At 44.8% G+C, this 25,407-nt stretch overlaps 1 protein-coding gene across 3 annotated transcripts in view; it reads left to right on the top strand.

The window, feature by feature from the left end:
• The window catches only part of ephb1 (EPH receptor B1), a 164,256-nt gene that overhangs the window by 42,810 nt on the left and 96,039 nt on the right, over positions 1 to 25,407 (top strand). For all 3 annotated transcript variants that reach the window (XM_085805599.1, XM_085805597.1, XM_085805596.1), the window contains one exon: positions 16,776 to 16,840. In XM_085805599.1, coding sequence (XP_085661725.1) covers positions 16,784 to 16,840 — 57 coding nt within the window. In that variant the 5' untranslated portion in view covers positions 16,776 to 16,783. The remainder of the gene's footprint in view (positions 1 to 16,775; positions 16,841 to 25,407) is intronic.

The following is a 25,407-nucleotide window of genomic DNA, read 5'->3' as shown; positions in this document are numbered from 1 at the left end:
GATAAAGGTTGCTTCATGCCTTTTCAGAGATGTAAGACAAATACCAGCAGACCGTGTAAACACTGCGGCGAGAGTATGCGTGCCGTCTCCCTTTTGTCCGCTGTATCAATCGCTCTGTCAGCCCGTCTCACTCTATTGTTTTTTTAACCTACCTCTATTTTTTTCCCCTTTTTTTCCATCCCTCTTGTATCCCATTGGAGCATAATGAAAAACCCAACCGAAAGCTTCCTGCAGTCTGCAGAAGACATGCCCATGTTATTGCGTGTGTTTGTATATTGCTATGCATGTCCGCGTTCGACTGAGTCAGCAAAGGTCAGCGTGGTTCGTAGCCTCCCGAGGAGAGAGCATTTAAACGGGTCGCCCTACTACTGTGCCAGCTGTCTGTTTCCAGTCCAAACAGCTCTGTTGGCTAAGCCTCTGTTGCCACATCATAGCCCCCTGCCTTTTGGCGCCATGCTAACTGTTAAAAGCTTACACCATTGTTAGTGTGTGCTGACACTCATGACTTATTACCAGTACTTTTAAGAGGCAAGAGTTTTTTTTTGTTCTTTTTTGTTTTACCCTAAATGGCCTTGGAAGTGAAAGCTGACATTTTCTTTCACTTCCATTATCCCAGGTGTCAAATGGGGTGTGTTTTTGTGAAGTGATAGTTACACAGAAGCAGATTATAAATCAAATTCCTCACCTCAGAATTTCCTGATTAGCATATTTGTAATAGCAATAAGCCATGCATCAGCAGTGGGGGGGATATTTTCAAGGATTTGTGGCTTATAAATCACACAGAAGAAATACCCAATTTTGTGGATTTCTCCAGATTATCTTTGTGCGGATAAAGTGGAAATTGAGGGATAAATAAGAAAAGGAAAAAAAGAAGCATCAAGGCATGCTGGCACCGGCTCATCACAGTCAATTAGCTACGTGAGGCATCACCTGGAGATATTTCACTTCGGATAATGCCTCCTCTGTCATCAGCCTGTGTGTGTGCGCACAGAGGCGTGTGTCTCTGCGTGGTATTCTTTTGCGTGCGGGCAGGAATATCTGTGGGTTTGCATACGTGTGTGTGTGGGATTCTTGTGCACACACCTGCCAAAATACCTTCATATAGCCCTCCTTGTGAGAGGGGGGCAGACTGGAGTGCTTGTTTTCCCACTCACAGTGGGTGTGCATTTCTTTATCTCCTTTGCCTGTCGTGTTGACTGATGGGTAATATGCTAAATGGGGCCTGTGTTTACCTCACCTGTGCCACCGGCAGGCCTCTGTGTGTGCTGGGCTGTGACAGGGAGCACTAATAATGCTTTAACTGCTCTGTCAAACTTCAATCACATTGACACAAGCCCTGGTGTAGCGCACCGTCCTGTTGGCAGAGGTGCCGTCGCTGGACAGATGTAAGTGAGCTGTGTCCCAGTAGATACACGGCAAATGTTGACTACACGCTAGAGGTCAGGTAAATGGGCTGTGCAGTAGCACCACGCCGCGGCGGCGCAGATGTGGATTTGCGTGGGTGTGTTTGTATGTAATCGCGTGTCTGCGTATGCAAAGTGCTCAATCTGCGTGTGCACATCTCCGTGTGTGTATATGTATGTGTGCGCATGAGTGTATATATATTTTTTATTTCATTTCTATGTGTGGATCTGTTGCAGGGTTAGTGGAGCAGTGAGGCCGTGCAGTGAGTCTCTCTACAGGAGTATGTGATTTACGAGCCGAGTGTGAGCACTTCTACCATCCTCCTGCATAATGTCCCCATTAGAGACAGCAGACACTGTGGCTCTGTTCGTCATTTAGCCCCAGCCACTAGCACACCTGGGGAGAGAGAGAGGGAGGGAGAGAGAGAGAGGGAAAGAGAGAGAGAGAGAGAGAGAGAGAGAGAGAGAGAGAGAGAGAGAGAGCAGACACAGAAGCAAGGGACAGAACAGGAAAGGAAGAATAAAGAAAGAGGCAACAGCACAGTGCATTATATCGCCATCAATTACTGGCCTGTCTTTACAGAGACCATGACTAACTGCATCTATGTACAGCAGAGCAGGAAAAAAAGAAGCGAAATGAGGATGCAAAAAGCCGTCGAGGAAAAAAAAAGCAGTGTTATGACTCATACCTTACCTCTGCTAGCCCCAGCCGCCACAGCAGTAGCCATATGTCTTGCCATAGATAGCGAACCGCCTGCCTCATTCCTTTATCTCCTCTGGCTCTCCTCGCTGTTTTTTTTTTTTGTCTACCTATGTTCTGTACCTGTGTTTGTTTTGGTCTGTCAGCCTCATTATGTGGAGCGAGCTGTCAGGGGACACGCGGGCTAACAACACCCCTGGGGAGGGAGAAAAGAGGAGTAGTAGTGTGTGAAAACTCTCTGGGAGTCATTCCAACACCCATCTACATTAGTAACTCCACAACCGCGGATAACAAACACTTCATGAAATGGCAGTCATATTTGCTCGGCGTACACTTAAGCCTGAGCAAAACCATTTTATGCAGTGTACTGCGTATACTGGCAAACATTCGGAAAATTGCCTCTCATTATAGTGTGCAAACTCTTTGTTCTTACCAGCATCGCACACATTGTTTTGTGTTTTATCTTATTTCTACAACTGCTGTATGCGCTAAGCTTATGAGCAAAGGTCATGCTTTGTAGATAAGTAGAGTTAGTCTCCTCTCTAATAACATCTATAAAAACAGATTAATATTGCCCCGATGCATTAGGTTCATTAGTGCGAGCTACCGTGGGGTGAAAAAAGCTTCTTTTAAAAAAAATCTTTTTTATTCTGGAAGGATGTGATTGAATTAAACGGGCTCTCACTCTGATCCGTTGCATGCTTTTTGTCCTCGTCGCCAGCGCTGTATGGAGAAAATTGACAATAATTATGGCGCCAAACTGAAAACATTTTTGATTCGACACCACAGGTGGAGAAATTGTGACTAAGTCTTAGAAAATCATCAAGTCAACCGCTGAGCCAATTGAGGCACCACAACAATAATCCTACAGCAGATTAGCCTGCGTGTGTTGCATTTAAATTCATTTTGAAGGAATTATGTGTTAGATCTCATTCTTTGCACAATTCTTGATTTTTTCTTTTTTTCTGAAGACAGGACAGGCCTGCTGTAGTCTTGAAATAACAATCATTAGTCAAAGATGGGAATGTCTGTCCTTTTTGGTGTTTGTCTGATTGAAGTGGTGTGCTTCGCTCAGACGATGTGTTGAGCCCATAGACTGTAAAAAGAATGGACGTAGCGTCCGTGACGTCACCCATTGGTTTTGGGGAGTCGTTTTTGTGACTCAAATATGGCGGCCTGAACAGCGCCATGTTGGATTGGCCGGCCGAGAACCCGCCCACTGGCCTCGAAGCAGCTGTCCACGGAGCTGCTCGGACCTGTCACTCAAGTTTTAACCTAATAACAGTAAAACGGTAGAGTTAAAAAAAAATTCACCCCCCTCAGAGTGTGTGCGGGGGTAGAAACTATCGATTGAGACGAAAAAACGTTCTGACACCAGGCTTTTAACATGTTTACTGAGGATGTAAAGTCGGCGATTTTAACATGGGGGTCTATGGGGAATGCTCCCTTCTGACACCAGCCCCCAGAGGAATCCGAGGGGATTGCAGTTTTTTGAACGCGGAAGTGAGCTTCACTTCTCAGACCGACAACTGCCCCCTTGGTTGAGCCCCATGGGCTGTGTTAATATTCTTGGGAATGACACAGAGCCTTTCTGCTCTATTTAACATTTGTGATGAAACCTCCCTATAGGCTCTTTTTCTATCCCTTTCTGGCTTCCAACACAATGCAGGTTGATGGCAGAGATGCCTGGAGATGACAGTCATCCTTACTTCTCTGGATCAATACACTGCTGCTGGTGCATTCAGCTTCCCTCCCCCAGCAGACACACATACACACACATTTCCCAATTTACATGACGGAAGTGAAAACTTCACAGGATGGATAGATGGATGCACCAGCCTGACAACGCTGCCTTTTGTTTGTTACTTTTGATCGTCAAAATGTTTTGGCACACAGAAGTACAGCCAATTCCACCTTTGCCCTCCAAGCTGCTTCAAACAATCGCTAAGTGTTACGTACGCTTTCTCCTACACACAACACAACACACCCAAAGGTGCACTTATTCCCACCAACACAAACACTACTGCCATTTCATCTAAAATACAGTAGGTCCTGAAGGGGTGCTGTTCTCTCCAAACACCTGCAAACCACTTGTGTCTCCCATCAGAGCTATTTACACCTCCAGCAGATACACACCCACACACCCACAATGGACAGACACCTGCATCTATTCTCACCCGGCGACATAAAACCGCTGAAATAATTTAGCAGCTTTTACAGCTGTGTAAGCTGTCCGTGTTTCCTGTACGTACATGTGCGTGCGTGGGTACTGGGCATGTGTGTGTCTCTCAGAGAGTGCAAAGTGAGCACACGGAACAAGTGTACGGCGCCACTGCTTCTTACGTGTGTGAAGTAAAAGGAACAGCTTGAAGTGGGTCGGTGGCCCTACATATTTAACGAGGCGTCTCGGCTCTTTAGCTGCACCGTTGTAGCGCAGCGAGGAGAGTGTCGCACTTTGACTTTTTGGTGCACAGCTCCTATCACGCCAGCAAAACAGCCTCATCTGGCGGGGCTGCAGAGGAAAGAGCTGCCTGGGAAAACTGTCTGCTTTCCCCGTGGCAGGGCAGATCTTTAACTGAGAGGGTAACCACAGGCTGTCTCGCTGAATCGGGAAGCTCATCCTCTGATCCACCCATGTTGTCTCTGTTACATTAGCAATCAAGCGGGGACTCACAGGATCCGATATGGCAGGATAAAAAAAAGGAAAGGGAAAAAGAAAAACGCTTGTGGTGTTAGCGGATGTTGCCTGAAAGATGACATCTAGTACTGGCAGGGCTACTGTTGAGAGAGCCGAGAGAGCCGGGGGGGGATGGCTGATGTTTGCGCGCTCACCACTAGTGTCAGTGGACAGCTGTGACATTTGGGGGCTGCATTCTGGGCCAAAGCTCAAGTGCCCGCACATCCCGCGTGCCAAATCAGATGAGGTCAGATACAATGTGTGTATGCGTTTGGGTGTGTGTTTGTGTGAGTGGGTGGCACGAGATCAAAATTACCCACACCCAGCCTGTGGCGAAAACAGACGAAATGTAATGTGTGTGTGTGAGTGAAATGACATTTGCTGCCCCAGAAGAGTTCAGTGTTTCACTGAAGCTATGGCCTCGCATTCAGAGTGACTCAGGGAGAGAGGAGGAGTGATGAGAGATAAAGAGATAGAGAGAGAGAGAGAGAGATGAGAGATGGAGGAAGCAAACGAATAACGTATTAAAAAGGGAAACAAAAGTAAGGAGTGGGCAGGATCATGGTGAAATAAAACCGGTAGCATCAAATGGAAGAAGATCAAACAGCAGTTCCTCCTGGGAGCTAAAAGAATCAGCCTTCCCTTGTTTTTTCAACAGTCTGTGTTCCCCAACTCAAAAATAAGGACTGAGAAGCATGGAGAGGGCATGAACTGTTTTCCACAGCACAACGAGAAACCTCCAGATAAATTCACTCAAATAGGTCTGTTTCACTCCTTACTCCCCGGGGGTAAAAATTATCGCTCTTTTCCTCCTGCTTTCCCTCCTTCTCACTCGTTATGGATTGTCATTGGAGAAACTCGCCCGCCTCTGTCAGACTCGTGTTATAAGGTCAAGATCCTCTGCTAAAAGTTTTTCTTTTAGCCTCAGGAATATTCTCTATCTCGTATCCCCCCCACTGCTGGATGCAGACTCCAGCAAAACCCTTGAGGAAAAACAAAGCCCATCTCCAAAAATATATAGACTTCCCCAGGCATGTGCCGCTATATGCCACGAGAAGGAAGTGGATTTAGTGTTTGCTTTTAACGGAAAGCATTGTGCTTGCTCGGAGGCAGTGGAGGAGGCCACCGGAATTTTTTTTTTTTTACAGGGATGGATGGCAAAAGAAGAAAGGCCAGAATGAGAGGTGATCTCAACCTGAGCATGTCTATACGATTGCCATCGCAGGCTCTTGGGATGTATTTGCCGTATGTGTGAGAGAGAGAGTGTGTATCTGTTGGAGCTTCACTAACGAGATCCCAGAAGAACACCTCACTCGCGTTTAAGGGAGTGAGATCACACCGTACGTATCCTCTCATTCACACCGGCTTAGCCAGCTCTGTCCCCGTGGTGGAGAGCACACGGCTGGGGAATACCAAACTGAGGCATCAATTACCTGAATCTCACTTGCGTCGGTCAAGGGAGAACACGGCTAAATTGAATAACACTTTCGCAACTGCGTGTTGGCATATGCGCAAACACACACACACACACACACACACACACGGAAAACAATCAGCGATCCATCCCAGTGGTATCCCAACAGGGTACTGTAACCACTGTCTACCGCTAAGACTCCTTCTCGGTGAGAAAAAAAGAAGTGTAGTCGTATGATTGACTCACTCACACCTCCATATGACTGTTAAATCGTCTTATATGCACAGTCAATTCAGGCTTAGTGCCTTTCCCCGAGCCCCATGGGCGCAGGCGATAATTTGACTTTTATTGAAATTCAGCTCCAGCGGGTTCAAGGTGGTTGAAGGTCGTTCTTTTACTGCCACAGATGAGACGGAGGGAGAGCGCGACATCAAACCCTCAAGGCTCAGTCTCTCTCTGACTCCTCTCCAGCACTCTCTTTTCTGTTTTCCCCCTCTCTGCCAATGGGGGAATTATTCAGGAGGCACAAGTCAATTTTGTAGTGCATCCAAACATGGTTAACAATAGCGTTTAATGAGATTGGATATAGCTGGCTGGTGTTTGCCTCTCCCCCTTGAACACAGTCTTCTTTATTACTTTTCAGTGGTACATTGCCTTATTCTTGGGGAGAAACTAGCAGTGACAGAGGTGAATAAGTATTAAGTGACTCTGTTGGGGATTAAAGGGCAGGCTGTAGTCATTTTCTTCATTCGTGTTTTCTTTTCTTTTTTTTTTTTTTGGAGAGGTTTGCCACTTTGCTCAGACAAATGCCACCCAAAGTTTTGACTCAGACTCTTGAGTCTGGGAGTGGAAAGTGGAGCAGCTGGGCTCTGCTGTGTTTAATAGGTGTTGTGAGCATGCATATATCGTGTCTCTCCGGTCAAGCGTGTGGAAGTGGGAGCATGCACGGAAGAGTGTGCATATGTGGCTTTCTTTTCTTTTTTTTCCCTCCATCCTCGTCATGCACTTCCTTTTCCCCCACTGTTCGTGCCCGTGTTGAGGCGAGAGAGACCGCTTTGTTGCTGTGTTGTGTTTTTTTTACCCATTCATAAATATTGCAAGTGCCACAAAAGAGCAGAGCGTGTCTTTTGTGTTGCGTTCAGGTGGCTAGACCGAAAATGGGTCAGGTGATTTCTAAGAAATGACGACTCCTTGTGCTCAGCTGAGGTCAGATCCATTTCTGGATAAGATAACGCAGGGCGCTGCCACATGATGCCCTCACCATCGCAGTGTCTGCCCCTATTACTCCTTCCATATCAGATTCAGTATCTCTTTTCACATGAACTGCACCCTTCTCCGTCTCTCTCTCTCCCCTGTCTTTCTCTCTGTTTCTTTATCTCGTCGTCATCTCTCGGTTTCTCCTTGCCCTCTGCACTGGTTCCACATATTACGGGATGGTTATCTCAGTTCAAGTGTGTGACAGAAAAGGACAGTCAGTTCTGTCCGTTTCATTGCCCTCCTGAACCCCGTTGTTGCTATAAAACCCAACCATCAGAGACGCTCTGCACATATTTGACATTTACTGTATTGCTGAATTTATCTCGCTCTTTTGTTTTTTACCTAATTTTGCGAATTTGCTCTCCCCTCGCACTCCAGCAGCACACCCATGCCCACACGCGCACACACCCACGCACGCAGGACTTTGCTAATGAGAATCCTCACTGTCTTAATTAGGTAATTGAGTGGCATTATTTTGTTCACTCAGCACTATTTCTTGGTCGGCTCGGAAAACAAAGGCGCCTTAACTCACCCTGGATAGCCCATTAGCTGTGGTTTATGCTGCTAAATGTCAGCCTTGCACAATCCCACTGTGACCTGGACACGGCTCTCCTCCGTCAGTCTCCTCGTGGAGTGTCTCTAGCCAGCAGAAGTGATGATAGGGCCGAGTCAGGACTAACCTCCAACTAGCATATGTGAAGTTTAGAAATGTCAAAGCTATAGTGGATAGACTTTCATTGTAAAGCCACTCTCCCTATGGGAAAAGTTTAAATTACATTGCCATTTTCCCCCACGCTAGCTCTCCAACATAAACACAGACGGTATGGTTGGGGCGTCATTTTCCCATTCTCCTGTTTGGGAGCGTTTCTTGGCACAGTTGTATAGCGCTGTAAAGCGATACTCCTCTGGCCTCTATGGTTCACGTCAGCCGTTCCTTACTTGTGCTCTGGGGCAGCGATCGAGGAACTCTCTTAGTTGTGTCATTTAAGTGGTCACATTTCTGCTTTTTAATGTTATTTTATTGGAAAGAAAGTCAGAGTATGGTACGAAGAGGAGTTGCGAAGAGAATAAATGACAGCGGGTGGGTGTGGTTGCGTGATTGGGAAGTCAGCCAGAGCCTTGTTCCACAGCCAGTGAACCATTGGGGAGTAGCCTGTCTGTTGTAAATGCTGTTTTCTGAGGTGAGGAGCCTGATAAGAGTTGTAATTACCTCATTTTACTGCAGCAAATTGCCAGGTTTCTTAAAAGCAGACAGGCTGGCTGAGGTAATATCAGCAGTAATGAGTATTGTGATGGTTGTGGGATGGTAGTGCTGCTTCCATCTGGATTATTGCTTGGTCACTGCTGCAGGTCAGGCTGCTACAGTAAACCTCAGCAGATCCAGGGCTCATTTAATGGTTTAAAGTTTCTCTGTGCTGCATGTCTGGCAGCTTATAAAGTATAGATGCATGTGAGCAGTAACCTTGCATAGTAATGTAGATACATATGTGGAATACACATTTTTCTTTTTTACATTTTGATATCTAAAACAGATGCACAAAGAATTTATATTTGTGCTCCAAAACTATTGGCCAGAAGCTGCATGGCAACGGCTGTGTGTCATAATTCATGCACTTGTGTCTATATATGTGCACACACATGCTATGTAGTACATGTTCTAGAGGATGATAAGTGTTATCTTCACCGTAGGAGAGTGCGAGACGGAAATTCTGGCTTCTGATTGTTGGTCGCTGTGAGAATCTATTAAATAACGGTCTATTAAAGCAATGGCAGAATTCCCAAAGCGGTGTCATCACTGCCAGGCTCACTCAAGGAGATCATGTGTCTGCACAGAGAAAAAGAAACATTTGAAATAGCATATCCTCTGTCAGAACGCTGAGCACTGTGTTTCATATTATTTGAAACTTGGCCTGAAACTGAGACTTGGGCTATGTTATGAAATATTCTTTGGATTTGCTCAGCTTACATTGATCTGTGTTTAGCATAAACTCTCATCCCCCCTCCCTCCTCTCCCTATTTATTGTGTGGTTTAGCTATTACCCACGCTTGCTCAGCTTTCTCTTTTGCGTAGCAAAGGAGGATCAGGAGGAATCATTACCGGGCGTGACAACATGTGGCTGTATCATTTTCACCTCAGGAGGCTGCGGCCCTGTTCAGAGGCGGCATTAACACATGTCTGGGCTGATCCGATCACAAGTGGACGGCTCTAAGTACATCACTTAACACCTGCATCCCTACGTGCGTCTCGAGTGACCACTCATCGTCAGATCTCCCCTCCCCGCTGTATTTGATAATAAACACGTGTGCATTGTTGTTTTAAGCCAATCCAACAATGACAGATGGGTCCCTTGTCAGTGTGTGTGTGTGAGGGAGAGAAGCAGAGAGAGGTGGCGGTGGGGGTTGGGTGGATCATTTCACTGCACACAGTCAAATACAGTTTCAGCCATTTAAAATAATAAGAATTACAGTTTGTTATTTTGTTATGAGGAAGTCAGTGTAGTAGACGGGGCTTCGCTGTTGTCCAGGATGCCATTCGCATTCACACCGCTAAAAGAATGTTGTAACGTCTGTCAAAGAGTGTTTGCATCTCACACATGGACCCAAAAGCATCTCAGGTGAATTCACACCTGTACTGGGAGCTGTCTGCTTGGGATCAGATCATCCCAGACGGATGTTAATATCTGGTCTGAGCAGGGCAACAATTAGGTCACAACGGTGGATGCCAAGTTTGAATATGGGTGTGGTCCGACCTGTGTGTTCTGCTGTAATAATGAAGTACTGAGTATTCATGGGGTGGGCGTTGTGAGTGGTGTAATCTCATCAGGAGATGTCTCTAGGTAGAAAAGTTTCGCACTTACACTAAAATCAATTAAGTTGTTTGTTTTAATTGACTCAACAGATTGGACATGTACGTTCAGTCAGTGCTTATTTATTGCAGATGAAATCAAGAGTTTTTTGTTTGTGCGATGTTGAAGAAGACTTTTCTCTTCGTTATAAGCACAGGGTCAAAGGGTCACACGACAGAGCCCTGTCTAAAGCCTGGAGATCCCCAGCTTAGTCTTGTCTTCTAGACAGATGCTTGTAAGGTGCGTGTGTCCTTTTTCCAATCCTACATCAAACTCATGCACAAACCCCCTGTAGCCTGTCATTAACTGGAGGCAGAGAGAAAGAAAGATAAGGGGAAGAAATGGAAGTGAGAAGATTAAAAAAGGAGATGGTGGGGGGAAAGCGAAAAAGATGAAAGACAGTGGTGTATGGAGAGCGAAGAAATACGCAGAGAAGAGGAAGAGGAAGAATGCGCTGGGAGTAAGGAAGAAGGGGTATGAGGGAGAGAGGAAAAGAGGGAGCAGAAGAAGGTGGAGGTAAAGAGAAAGCGAGAGGGATGGAAGGGGTGGGTGGTGGGGTTATGATGAATTAAAGATGACACTCACTGGCAGCCTGGTTTCTAAAGATCACTCTGTCTGCTAATGTAATGTTAATGAATGCAAATGATGCCCAACCTCTCTCCCCTGACCAGGGGGAGGAAGGGGGAGAGAGAGGAGAGAGAAAAGGAAGAGGAAGAAGCAGAAAGGGAGAGGAGGGAAGTGAAGTGGGCGGCTTATGTGTGTATTAATGTGCTGTTCCCTGTGTGTGTTTTTTTTTTGTAGTGTCTTCATGTCAGGCCGGTAGCTGATTGAGTGATTGACCACTGAGATATGATTACATGCACACAAGTGTTGCTGTCAGCAGCCTCCCAAGTGTGTGTGTTGAATGTTGAATGTACCTGTCCTGTGTTGGCCCACCCTGCCTCAGGGGTTGATGGTGGTGGTGGTGGTGGTGGTGTGTGTGTGTGTGTGTGTGTGTCGGGGTTATTGTTGTGTTTCCCTGCTTCCCTTCCACAACAACTCTATTACAAACCGGTAATAGCGTGGAAGGAGAGCGCGGCTGTTCACCAAGTGCCGCAAGGTTGAATCTTAAGTTTTATGCGACGTGGCAGCCCAGATGTGCGAGGCCACGAGAATGTCACCTTGCTGTGATGATAGGATAATTTCATCAGGTTCTGCAGATACTGCATGTTAATTTCTCTCTCTTGTGAGGGCGTTCTTCTTAACATCTGCTGCTAATCTCACTTTGGCTTCTGTAGCTCCCTTCCTCTGTACCTCCTCTCATCTCTCTCAGCTTCCGCTTTTTTTTTTGTGTCTCTGATACTGACCTGGTCTTCTTTTATGCTGATTCTTTTTTTTTCTCCCACTCAGCCAGAGCCAGAGACGGCGATAAATAGACCACCGTTAATATTCATTTAATTCTGTCTGTGGCTCAGTGATGCGGGGCTTGTGTATCCCATCATTCCACACTAATGTCTTGGAGGATGGCAGATTATTTTCTGTTCAGTTTTCAAATCAGCCACATTGTCATTTCTGTCTTCAGGGAGACATAGTGGTAACATATTTCTTTTGATGTATTTCTGTTGACTGTTCTGTATCTTCTATTTAAAGGAAAAAAAAAAAAAAATCTTCAGTCTGAGTGACACAACTTTAGTGTGGTGCAGATTAAAAAAGTCTCACATCTGTGTTTGTGAGGATTGTCTTCTCTGTAGAACACGATGATTCAATCAAAGATATCACCTCTTTCATATGCTTCTTACTCTGAAACACTGTTGTGCCGTCAACCAAGTCACAGTTTTCACATCGTCTCAGTGCTCTCAACCATGGACTTGAGTCAGTCCCACCTTCCAGTCCAGTAAACAATAGTTTTTTTGTGTGTTTGTGTGTGTGTGTGATTTCCCAGGGTAGTATGAGTATAATTTCTACACGATTTGTTCAGAAAATACTTTACTCTTTTTCAGAAATCCCCCAAGTGGACAACTGATTAGTTTGGAAGATGCAGCAGCTTTCAATCTTGTTTGTCACTTTGTTTTCAGCCTCGTATTAAGATGCCAGGCTCAGCAGGCTACCATGGGGCTTCATCATTGTTAAGTGCTCATTTCAGTCCTGCTGATTTCTCCTCTTGGTTTTTCATCTCTGTCGTTCTCCGCGTTCTCCGTCTTCCCCTTCAGTCTCTCCGTCCCTCCTTCTCTTTGTCCTCCCATCTTGATTTCATTTCTGGGGAAAAGATAAACCCCTCTTAAATAATTCTGTTCAAGGCCCTCGGATTTTATTTCAGCTTGTTGCTATGATCACAAAGAGAAGGCCCTCTCAGCCCCAGCATCCAGCATCTGGACATGATTGTCTCATTGAATTACAAAGTGCGCCAGCATCCTTGAAGAGGGGGGGACACAGACATGGGAGGGTTAAAGGAGAGATGAATGGAAAAGATGTGTTATGGGATGGGAAGGAAAATCCGTGGAGAGTTGTCAGCCGTATTGACTAAGGAGCCAGGGAGCTTCAGAGAGACGCTTCAGCACATGTTCTATCGACCAGCAGCCATACAATCATACAGACACGGCCACAAAGGGGTAAATTACACAGACATGTTGCCGTTCTGACTTGCAAACTGCAGAATTAAAGACATGCACAAAGGCTCAAAGAAGGTGGAGACAATAGACGATCCATTCCTACTGCTCTCTCCTCTCTGAACTCTCTCTCCATCTTTTGCCCAAGTGCCGGCGTGATGTAATCATGCGTGTGTATGTGATGTATCATGCGACTGCTTGCTGACGTGTAATTGTGTGAAGAGGGCTGCCTTATCGATCTGTAACGCAGGGCCCCATCAATGTTTAATGCAGTCTCTCTCGCTCTTTCATTTCTCTCCCTCCCTTTCTCTGCCCCTCTCCCTCTATCTGTGGAAACAGCCTACCATTTGGTATTGATCGATCACTTGCTGCTAATGAGAGGGAGCTGTGCTTTCTGGGATTGGAAGCTGTAGGCCCCTAGGTCCAGCCGCGGTTCTGGCTCCACTTGCAACTTCTAGGTTTTGAAAAGTACACTGGCAGTGTATCAGCTTGACTGAGCCTTACACATTGAGCTAACCCACATCCGCTGTGTGATTTAGAGTAACTAATATTCTACGATGTAGTCACAATACATCCTCTGGCCTTGCGGCTCTTCGAATCCATTTAAGGCAGGCTACCCTGACACCTACAAGCTATTGTTTTCCAATAGATTTATGAGCCATGGTTACATAGTCAACATTAAACTCTCTATGTTAATAATTTTCCCACAGAGTGAACCGCTTCTGAACCTGGCTGTGTTTAATTTATTGGAGCTTGCAGGTGAAGCTGACATTGCAGAATATGAATGCAGCAGAAAACACTGCGGGCTACCCTCCAAACATGTGGGGACTACAGCTCGCTGATGTCTTCCCTTGTCTTCTAAATGACTTAGTGAAAACTAAACAAGAGAGAGAGAGAGGGGCAATAGGACGTGTGGTCACACAGCTGCAGTCAGATTTAGGAAGCCAGTGAAGAGGTGGACTAATTGTTTTTACGAGGGTTTTATGGTCGAAGCCGAGGTGGAACCCCGAGTTAAACCACTGGATATAAGTGTCCAAGCTGCTACTTCAAATGAAAAATTACAGTCACAGCAATTATGAATGAATCTATATCTATATCTATATTAAATGAAATAGATCACCAGTTATTTACTTTCTTTTCTTTTTAGATAATATTTAGCAGCCAAATTGTTTTGTAGCTGAGATCATAGTCTGACTTCTAATTTCAGCAGTGAGCCAAAAAATGTGCCTCTTGAAATTTTGAAAGAGCCAGCTTTTTATAATTAATGTGTGTTGCGCATTTTAAAGTGAAACTCTTCAAATCCACTTATGATGATGGGTCGTCCACATAACAGCTTATTTAAAACTCACACACAGACACATATGCGAGGGACCTTTTCCAAATCCCCAGGGCGCGTGCACAGGTGTGTGAGGTATTGCATGAAGTGCTGTGTGAACCCCGCCCTGTTGCTAATAACCACTTAGCATACTCCATTTACTCATCTGCTACTCTGATATTTTGCTAATGGTAGACATTAGGTCACATGACCCAGCTCATCCCACTCTCCCTTGGGTCTTTTGACCTTTTTTTGTCTCCTGTCTTTACCATCTTGTGCCCCCCCCCCTCCCCTTTTCTCTCCTTTTAACAGGAAATAGAAAATGGCCTACCAAGTGCCTGTGTGATTTGACTGAAGCTTTTGTGATTTCCCCTGAGAAAGGGTTGGCAGTCCCCACAACGCTGGCTGGCGCTAAGGGCTGTTTCATGCTCCTATCTCCCCAGCTGACAGCAAGTCGTACAGGCAGGCAGGCAGGCAGGCAGGCTGGTTGGCTGGAGCTGGCTGTGGAAACTAGACAAGGCAAGCTGATCTTAGGGAAATTGAAATACTCTGATGGAAGCCGGGTGTGAACAAGGCTGTCACTGTAGGTGTACACAGAAAATTGCTCTCTGAGTTGGCTGCTGAAAGAAAACGTGCGTGTGTGTGGGCTGCATGCGTCCGTGTGTGCTTGCAGGCGTCTTTAACGTGTATATGTGTAAGTGCTTGTATGAAGCTGAATCACCTAAAGCTAATTGGTTTCATGTCTGAGGACAGTCTCTCCCTGTAAGTGGAGACAGAGAATGAAAGGCATCTTTCCTTTCTCACCAATGGCTTGTCACTCATCCTCAGTGTACCTGTGTTTTTTTTTTTTTAAACCAAGACCATTTGAATTGACGATGACGGGCTTCAAGTGCGCCATCATTTGGAATGATTTCTAAATCACTGCAAGTTCAGTGAGATTCAAAATAAGAGACAGTTGTGGATGTGTGCTCTCCTGTGAAGGAGCAGAAGGGAGGGTGATGAGGGCTGAAACCTTTCCTTGAACAAGACTGTTGTTGTTAGATGTCCCTCATCAACACAACACAATGTGGGCGCCATTCGCCAACCTTTTTTTAAATTTTTTTATTTACTTTGATGGTGGATGATATCCAAAGCTGTAGACACAGCAGCTGCAGTTCCTCTCTGGATAATTCCCCCCACACCCTGCTTATCTAATATAGATCATCACCCAGACACACCATACCCCACTATTCTATTCTCCCATACTTTATCTGTTTGGTCACAACAAACACAACTGCGGGCATGTTGTGGCAGAGGACATCAGACAGCAAAATATGCCCTGGTTCACTCTCAATAAGATGGAAGGTTTGGGCTGGAGAATGAGCTGTCTGTTACAGGTGAAATTATGAATCTATCATTACACTGCTGAGGCCAATATGTCACCTAGTTTATCACTCTGTAAATCCGTGTGTATGTGTGTCTGTGTGTCTGTGTGTGGGAGGGATGGAGAGGAGCAGGAGAGACCAGTGGTTTGTGATAACTGCCATACTTCTCTCCTTTCCTGGAGCTATATCAAGTTTCCAGACTTCAGCATGCCAACCAGGCTGATATTAATCAAAACAGGGATGACAAAGTTCTTGGGTAAGCTGCCAGACTTATTTGTCTACACTGTGTCACGGAGGATTAGTAAGAGGAGATAGAGCGGGGGAGAAAGGGTAATCTTTGTGTTCTTATATTTCATAAATATGGTGCCAGATATGACAGTTCGGTTAGTGCAAGTCCAAAGTGAGACAGATAAATTCTAATGGGTTTTCCTCTCAATGGCTGAATTGGCCTTTTAGTGTTGTAACCTTCTCTTGTCTCAACATTGCTTGTAACCCGTGCACCGCATCGTTATCAAAGGTACATCTTGAGATTTTGTGGAAATGATCATAAACTTTCAGAGAATCTTTTATTAAAGCTCACCAACAAGCCATAATGTCACTGAAATGTAATGTATGTATTTTCATAAATGTGAGAAAAGAATAGAGGCTGCACCCATTTTCAGGGAATGTCCCCACTAGGAGTAAACAATCTGGATCGGCTTAGCTATGAAAGAGCTCTCTCTGCATTTATACTGCCACTTTCTTTGGTTAAACAGTGTGACAAAGTTCAGCACTCACCCACAAACACATGCAAACTCATGCGGGGTTTCTCATGTGCACACAAACAGACACAAAAATATCCACTAGTTTCGCCACAAATGACTGCATATCGTGCAAATGCACACACACAAACAAAGGCAGGATGCACATACTGTAGTTTCATGCTCACACGGAGAGAACACAATACAAAGCTCAGCATTTAACAGCATGACAGAGGCTCTCAGACATCCCTTCCAGTGCCAAGGCTTTGTTTCCATGTCTCTTGTCTTAACAGAAGTCTAGCAGAGATGGATGAAACGCAGTGAAGGATTCGTCTCCTTTCTGTTATTCGATGATAGTGTCAAGTGATCACTGGGGCTTGAATGCGGTTCAGCTCTGTGGAATAATGCTCAAAATAGCTTCCTTTGAGGCTAACCACTGTCTTTCCCTTTTCTCTTTTTCTTTCTTTGCTGCAGAGACCGTGATGGACACTCGGGTGGCCACAGCTGAACTGGGCTGGACAGCGTATCCCAATTCTGGGGTAAGTCGGTCATTGCCAATACACACACGTACTGAGTACAAACAGTTTCAGAAGTTTGTCTTCAAACGGTCTCTGTCGGGTGGAAGATGGCTCGGTCGGATGATGCATATCATGAAACACAGTGCACGTACAGTTCTACAGGCAGACAGATAAATAGACAGGAAGGCACACAGGATGGGAGTATAGATTTAAGTAGTGCCCAATGTAGCTCCTATTATGGGTATTATTTTCTCTCTGTCCCAGCTCATAATGACTTAATGATATAATGGATCCATGTAAGCCCCAGAACACAGAACCTAAGTCCCTGTAAATGGAAGCTGGGGGGTGGGGGGGTGGGGGGGGGGTACCATAGACATAATAATACTGTAATGATACATTTATGCAGGGAAGTGGAGGTATTAGGGTGAAATGGGGAGGAGGAGCTAAGAGGATGGAAATGCTCAGGGCTTTTTCAGGAACTATTTTCAACTTTCAGGTAGTTCAATGCACATGAAAGGAGTGGAAATGGAATAAAGTGCCAAGTCATCAGAATGAGAACAGTGTTTTTTCTTCCTCTTTTTTCCACAGTATCAGAAGTATGATTGCCCTATTACATTAATGGACCTTAAGAGAATTTTAAGACCTTGTTCTCGTTGCTGCAATTCAATAATTCAATGAAAGGCTCCATAGCCCAACAGTGATAGCAGTGGGTCAGGTAGGAGACATCCAGGGTAGACAAAGACTGTTTCCTGCATTTTCTGGGTCTTTGGGTCTTTATGAGGCATTTTACACACGTGTAAATGGTGACTTTACTGCACTCAAACAGAGCTTTGGCTCTATTTGAACAACTGGAGAGTGGGACGGCAGCCCAGTTTTTTTAGTACTAACTAAAACAACCTGGAGTGCACAGTCATTTTAACAGCATCCCGAGCTTGGACCTTGTTCAGGATTATCTTGTATTGCTGTTATGAATAACAACAAACCCTAAAATGCAGTGTTTACATATCATGAGAACATCTAATGTAATCACTAAAAGCTGTTTTTCCTTACATGTGACTGTAAGGGGAATTTTTCTTGACCGGAAAACAGGTGGAGGTCCAAAATGAGAAGTGGATTATGTTGCAAAGCAGCCAAAATAATTAAACTAAAAATGGTGTCTGTTGCAAATGATAGGTGTATTTTCATTTCAAAATGTAAAGCAAATATTAGTGACAATATATAAGCTTTTACGATCTTACTAGTGTCAGTTGTCAGTTTGACAATTTGGGATGGTTCGAGTGGGATACATTCACTTACATGCATGCAAAGTAGGGCTGTCAGTCGAATTAAATATTTAATCGCCGTTATTCACATGTCCATAGTTAATTGAAAATGAATTTCACATTTTTTATTTGTACAAAATGTACCTTAAAGGCATTATTTAATAAAATGTACCTTAAAGGGATTATTTAATAAAGGATAAGTGTTTAATATAGGATAGACATGCACCAGTGGTAACTCATTTCACACTGACAGTAACTGCAAATAACCTTGGTTTTATCGACAGAACCATCTGGCAGGACTTTGTGGCTGAACTTGCCATTCAGATTTTTTTTTTCATTATCCTTTGCGGCGTGGTAAATGTTAGCAGAGAGCTGATTTGTTTCCAGCAATTCAAACTATGTGTCGGGCCAAAGGCGAGTTTAACAGAACCTATGTTAATTGCGCGTCCAAAAAAAAAAACTGCCGTTAAAAGGAATTTAGGTAAATGTGTTATTATTGCATTAACTTTGACTGCGCTAATGCAAAGATGAACTTCGTTTTTTTTGCATGGATTGGCCTCAGCATCTGTGAAGAGGAAATATCCAGTAAGATCTACTGAGTAGAGACATTTACTGTGCTGTTTTCATCGAAGGCTGCTCAGTTCAGCAAGCCTCCAGGCACACAGAGCCTCCTGTCTGTGTCGAGCATAGTTTTCCAAGCTACTCCTGTTGTAGCGGTTCAGGCAGATCTGCTGTAGGGAGAATACACTCACGCCGCTCACTGGTGGAACTCACTTGGCTACACAGCTTCCTTGACCTTAGTGGTTTAGTGTGAAAGATGCAGCTTGATTTCGAAGAAATGCACACACACACACAAGCAAAAAAAACAAAATAACCCTAACAAAAACCTGAAAACACACACAGTAAATTGAGCTTTTCTTTGTAATGGATTTCTGTTGCAGCAGAGCAGAAGATATAATTATGTCAACCTTGGTCAATATCTGAGGGCTGCAGGTGCACCAATTTGTCGGTGTACTCTGCAGTTGATTTGGAAACCTAGTATTTAATAAATAAAGTGAGGTATCCAACATGGGTATAAATGAACATATTCTACATCATTCACAAGCTGAGTCGAAGGTTAATTAAAAAAAAAAAATTTAATCACAGAACCATTACACTGAGGCCTATATGGAATGTGCAGAGGGCACTTTGACATGTATGACTACACATGCTGCTTTTAATAATGATTTATATGTATGTGTGTGTATAGTTAGTGGCTCAAAGTGGTCAAATTGCTTCTTTTTGTTGAACCAGATCTTGAATATATACACACACACACGCAACAGGAGAAAAGGCACACTCTAGTGCTGTACCTGCGCCATTTGATATACCTCATTAATTTCCTTCCGTAACTCCTCCTTCAAGAGTTCGTAAGAAGTGAATATTTGTGTGTCTGGGTGTGTGTGTGTGTTTGTGTTTAGCTGACCTGAAGGGATAATTTTGAAAGATTGCAGAAGCTGTGTCATTAGTTCCAGTGGTGTAAACATGAGGACATATCAGGGTTGGCCACATGAATGTATAATGGAGCAACAGAATGCGAGTGCGCTCTCTGTATTAGCGTCTGCTCCAGAGAAAGCGAGCTCAGAAGGCAAACAGATGTGTACAATGGACAATAGTACAATATGTTTTCATAATGTATGTCTGCTGCAGCTTTTCTCTATTGTTTCATTTCAGTTGGATATATTCCTGCTCTCCCTCTGTGGACTTTAGCCGCTCATCAGTTTTTCTCTGTCAGTCCTCTCGCTCTCATTCTCTGTCTTGCACACATGTACACCACACATGCACACTGAATAGCATCACTTAAGTACATTTATCTATACTTATATTTAAAGTCCCTGGAAAGTGAAATTGGAGTTTTGTTTCAAAATATATTAAAAGTGTTCGAAATGTATTGATAAAAACATGCAAAAAGACCCATTTTTGTGCAGTGCTTAATTTTAGAGGTTAGGGTTTCACAGTTTCACTCTGCTTCAGTGGTCTTTGTTTTTAAGGGCAGGCTTACAGAGGGGGCGCCGTGACGCACTGGCGTCCCTACTTTCATAACTCCTCCCATGTGCACAGTAATATTATAAATACTTCAAGAATGCCAACGAGCGTCTGCTGCCACTACCCCTAGAGCTACCAGCGCCACCGGAGCTACCAGTCCACTAGCTTGGTCTCTGTCTTAATAAAATGTAATGCAGACTTATCAGGTCATTGTAAAACATTTATTTATTGATGTAAATGTGGTGTTATTTGAACATAGTCTATACAGATCCCAGAGGCAGCGCTGCTGTTATGTGAAACATGAAGCTCCACTTTTAATTCAAACAAACTAATGAGACTGCCACCGTGGGACCAGCCGGCGCTCGGTGGCAAAACTCTAAAAGCCAAAACAGCCACAGTCCAGGTGAACCTCTGCAGCGTCCGTCCCACAGCTCACCGCCACAGCAACGGCTACACCGGCAACAAAACCGTGGGCCGCCGCCGTCAGCAGACGAATCTCCGCTTGCCCTGATAGCATTAGCTCGGCGGCTAGCACTAGGCCCGTCGTCCTGTGCTGACGGTGGCGGCCCTCATTGTTGTTGTGGTGTAGCCTTCACGGCTCCTGCTGCTGTGGCGGTGAGCCGTGGGTCCGATGCTGCAGTGGCTCGGGACCATGGAGGCTCGGGGTGAACGAACGGGGCTAGCCGCCGAGCTAACGGTTAGCGCCGGGCTAGTCGAGCTAACGCGTTAGCGCCGGGCTATTAGCCGCCGAGCTAACGCTATCAGGGTAGCGGAAATCCGTGTGCCCCCAGCATATTTCCCTCACTGCTCAGTGTGTATCCGAGACATTCAGATAAGAGCTGGACTCAGACTGAAGCCCGTAGCTGCTCGGGTACGATGTGACAGTTAGCAGTAGGCCATTTGATTGACAGTTGAAACTTGATGAAGCTCAGCAAGTGGGCGGGGCTTATGTGCCTGCAGCAGACATCCAGAGCTGCGAGAACTGCCTCATTTAGTCATGATTTTAAAACCTAATTTCACCTACTAAACGAATTTTTCTAGCATCCAAAATTGGCAGGATGGTTAATAGGACATATGTCTGGGATGTGATTAACTCAGAAAACGAATCCAGTGTCACTTTCCAGGGACTTTAATGTGATTGTTTGCATCTTTCAGCAACATGAAATCTTAATTTTAAACTGGATAATTATTTATTAGGTTAAGCGATTGAAGGAAAAACCGTGAATACAGTCAGATGTACTGTATACTGGAGGAAAATAACGATTTCATGGTCATGCGTACACACACCTAACAGAGTTTCTAAAGGGTTTTCACCCTTTGCATGACAAAAAATATGGCACCAATAAAGTGGCGTGGGTAAAAAAAAATTAAGACTGTACCAAAGCTACTTATCCTCATAATCAAAACCATGTGTGGACCTCAAGTAAAGCTTAAAACAAGTAAGAGGCTCAACCATTGCATAATTCATTTCCTAACAGTGAACTTTATTTTTTGTGGGAAAAACAAGAACCCCAAGTGCTGAGTAAGAAAAAAAACTGTTAGCTACAGAGCATTTATAGCTGAAAAATGCTGATTCTATATTACGTTAACTTGATGTGAACTGATCTGAAACATCGTCATGTCCAAAGATCTACCTTTTCCATGGCAAATTTCCCCCAGAGGGTGAATATTTCCTACCTGAGTGCCTAAGACCGACCCCACTTACAACAGTGGCCAGCATCAGAACTGAGTCAGCCAGCCCTCGGCCCTCAGGGCTTACCCCCCTGGCCCTAGGGAACACCAATCAGACCCTCGACCCCTCTCCATCTGAGGCACAGGGTGTGTGGGAGCCAGGCGGCAGTGGTCAGGCTGCTGTCATGCTGTTTTATGTGCTTGGATTTCTCACTCCAGGGCATGCTGCACCGCCGGGCCAAACAGCTCCAACCATTGACATTAGCTTGTCAAGCTCCCTGACATGAGGGCAAACACTTCCAAAAACAAAACACTGCTGAACCTCGACTTACAAAATCAAATAACCTACTTCTCCTTAAGTCCCACCATCGAAGCAGTCCACAGTCAGACATAAAAACAAAAGAACTACAATCTACAAGAAAAACCATGCACTAGTTACCCAGCGCTGCTTTTTAAAAACTCATTAGCAGAAACACTTGTCGGATTAAAAACTGAAATTAGTAGCCACTAACAAGAAATAAAAATAAAAATTAAATTTTGACATTTAACGTTAAAGCAGAAGTAAGCGATCTGGTCGTTTTGGTTAATGCTGCGTTCCAGGCAGGCTTTTGAAACCGTAAATTACAGCTTCAAGTCACGACTTCCAGGCAACCCACTCATGTTTTTCCGACCTGTTTTACCGGTGAAAGTCACTATAACGGCCACTCGTAACTTCCGACCCGTGAACTCGTACCAGATCGAACTGGTACGACTTCACAGGTCGGAAAAACACGAGTTACGGGTTGCCTTGAACGCACCATAACGTCTTGTCAGCCGATGGAGTTAGCAGCCCCCGCCCTCGTCATGGATCTATTGGTCCTCATCCCTACGTCACCACATTCACGCGCATCCCTTGGCTGCACACACAGCCCTTCATGCCGTTCTCTCTCCTCATTGGATAAAACTTGTAGGATACGAGAAAAGTTTTCTCCTCGGCTCAGAGCAGAGCAGAGGGAATGAGAGACACGTGTTTCGGTCCAAACACTCTATGTAAGTGATTGCTGTCGGAAGATATAACTATTTAAGACTTATATTAACACAAAAATATCGCTTACTTCTGCTTTAATAATGGGCTGGTCTAGCCTCGGTTCTGATCACAGCCTGGAAGGACAAAACTGTAGCTGTACCAATCACACAAAAGCAAAAAGTCAGCCAGTTAGCTACCTGAGAGAAAATTGAAAGGGACATCTTGCATGATGATGTGGGCTTACTATTCATATGGTTTTGCTTTTGTGAACTTTTTCTCGACATCAAAAGCAGTGATGTCAACTTAAAACTTATGTTTTAACCTTTCTTAACTCTAAGATTTTGGTTTGGATTAAAGTTTGGAGCGATCAAATATGGAATGTTCTCAAAAGAAAGAATACTTTGTAATCAAGTTGGCTGTGAAAGAATAAAAAATGAATAGCTGAATAAAGATGCTGGCAGTCTCAAAAGGTGCTTAGTGGACACACACATTAAGAAATTCTGAGCCTTTACAGAAAAGAAACAGGCGTTTCTTTATCTTAATTTTTTCTGCATCATTCTTGACTGAATTAGATAAAAGGGGAACTAGAAAAAATAGCTTTCTTTTGGGGAGGGGGACGGATGGGATTAGACGAGTGTGGAGTGAGGGAGACAGGAAGGGAACGAGAGATGAGAGGAGTGCGGAAGAGAAATGTGGTTGTGATGGTGGAGGGGCTGAAGGGGTTGCAGGATCAGGAGGAGGAGGGGGGGATTAGGAGAAACCGGAGGGAGAGAGTTTAAAAGATCAATTGTGTGTGGCAAAGAAAAGGCAGCCCTGTAGCCCAGAAACATTCAGCTGTGCGTGTGGACGGGGGCTTGGGTTATAGCTCATGTGACTCTAGGAGGTCACAGACGGAGCTCAGGCTTTGGGGTGAGAGCCTTGGGGGAAGGGGGTGTTATGGGGGTTATGGGGGTCAGATGGGTGGCGGTGTCTGCGCTGACCGAGGCTGTGGGTGCTGTCGAGCGTGGTGGAACAGGGCAGGTTGTTGTAGTTGTAAGGGGCTTTGGGCAGAACGGGATAAAGACTGGGCGAAGTGAATAGACAGGGGGGTGTGGAGGATAAATACTGAGGGGACACCTCGGACAGGAAAAGCAACGGGAGAGAGACGGGAGCAGGAAGATAAAGAGGAGATTTTCAGAGAAATCCCTCAGTTCTTTTGTTGCAAGTGCATAAAAAGAGGACAGAGACAGAATAGATCTCACCCTCACTTTGTTTGTATTTACTCTCCCATGTATTTTCACAAGCAGGCTTGTGTGTGTGCTCAGGCATAAATTCAAGGACCTGAATGCACTGTTGCATATGTACACCTGCATATGGGAGTGTGTGTGACTGCAGGTGCTGTGGAGAAGAGAGGGAGAGTTTGGGGGCGTGTCCCATCTTTGCTCCCCCCACTGTGCCCTGTGCTTCAGCAAAGCTCCTGTGGGCCTTTACTGGACAGGTGTCAGCATACACTCAGTGATTCCTAAAGAGCACAGATAGATCTATAACGGCCATCTCGCCATCTGCTGACCAGACTCAATACGCCTCAATTATTCATAGCCTGACTGACTGACAGACAGACAGACAGACAGACAGACAGACAGACAGACAGACAGACAGACAGACAGACAGACAGACAGACAGACAGACAGACAGACAGACAGACAGACAGACAGGCAGGCAGTGGCTCAACGGACATAAGGGAACAAGAGGAAAAAAAGAAAGTAAAATGAGGAGAGTGAAAAAAAGAGTGAAAAGGAGAGAGGAGGGAGGAAGGGGGTGGTTGAGTATAGATAATAAGAGTCAGAGAAAGATCGAGAGGGGAAAAAAACATTGAGGATGAGTGAGAAGGAGTAAACGTGAGAGAGAGATGGGGGGGTGAGTGGAGGTGAACTCTGAACCGACAGAGTCCGAGCTGAAATGGAATGAGAGGAGAAAAACGACATTGAGTCATGCTGGCTGCGCTTCAGTGGCGAGGTGAGAAGAGTGCCTACATTACATGCGCACAATCACACACACACACACACACACACACACACCTAAGCCCAAACTGATGGAAGTATGCACATCACGCATTCACACATTTATTCCAGAGCATGCGCTTCAACCAGGAATATCAACTCTGCCCAAAAAGAGTGATGAGCCGGAGATATTGGTGAAGACTCAATTTTTTCAAATCATAACAATACTTGTGTACATCCCACCAACGGCTGAAGTTCAAAGTAAAGTTCTCCATGAAGTTGGAAGGATACAGGCCAAACATCCTGACGCACTTGACTTCAGTCATGTTTCCCTGATGGATTCACTGGGGGATGTGGTGGAGAGTTGCACACTGAAGATGATAGAGACCATTCTGAACAACTTGGATCATTCACTTCATGGCACCTTGATGGACCAGGAAAGCAGCGGTGGTGGACGGCCCTCTCTCTCTCTCTTTTTTTTTTTTGTAATTCACTTTTTATCGCATTTTAACAGTACAACAAAAAGACCAACATACATGAATGTGAACAATGTCAGGAACATAACAACCTGACATGGAATAACAACAACGATAAAAAACAAAACAAAAAAAACACCCACAAAAGACAAACATTACTCACCAAGAA

The sequence above is a fragment of the Trachurus japonicus genome, chromosome 17 (genome assembly GCF_045865225.1).
Source record: "Trachurus japonicus isolate A0001 chromosome 17, Traja_1.0".
Classification (NCBI taxonomy): Eukaryota; Metazoa; Chordata; class Actinopteri; order Carangiformes; family Carangidae; genus Trachurus; species Trachurus japonicus.
This window is presented reverse-complemented; position numbering and strand designations above follow the sequence as displayed.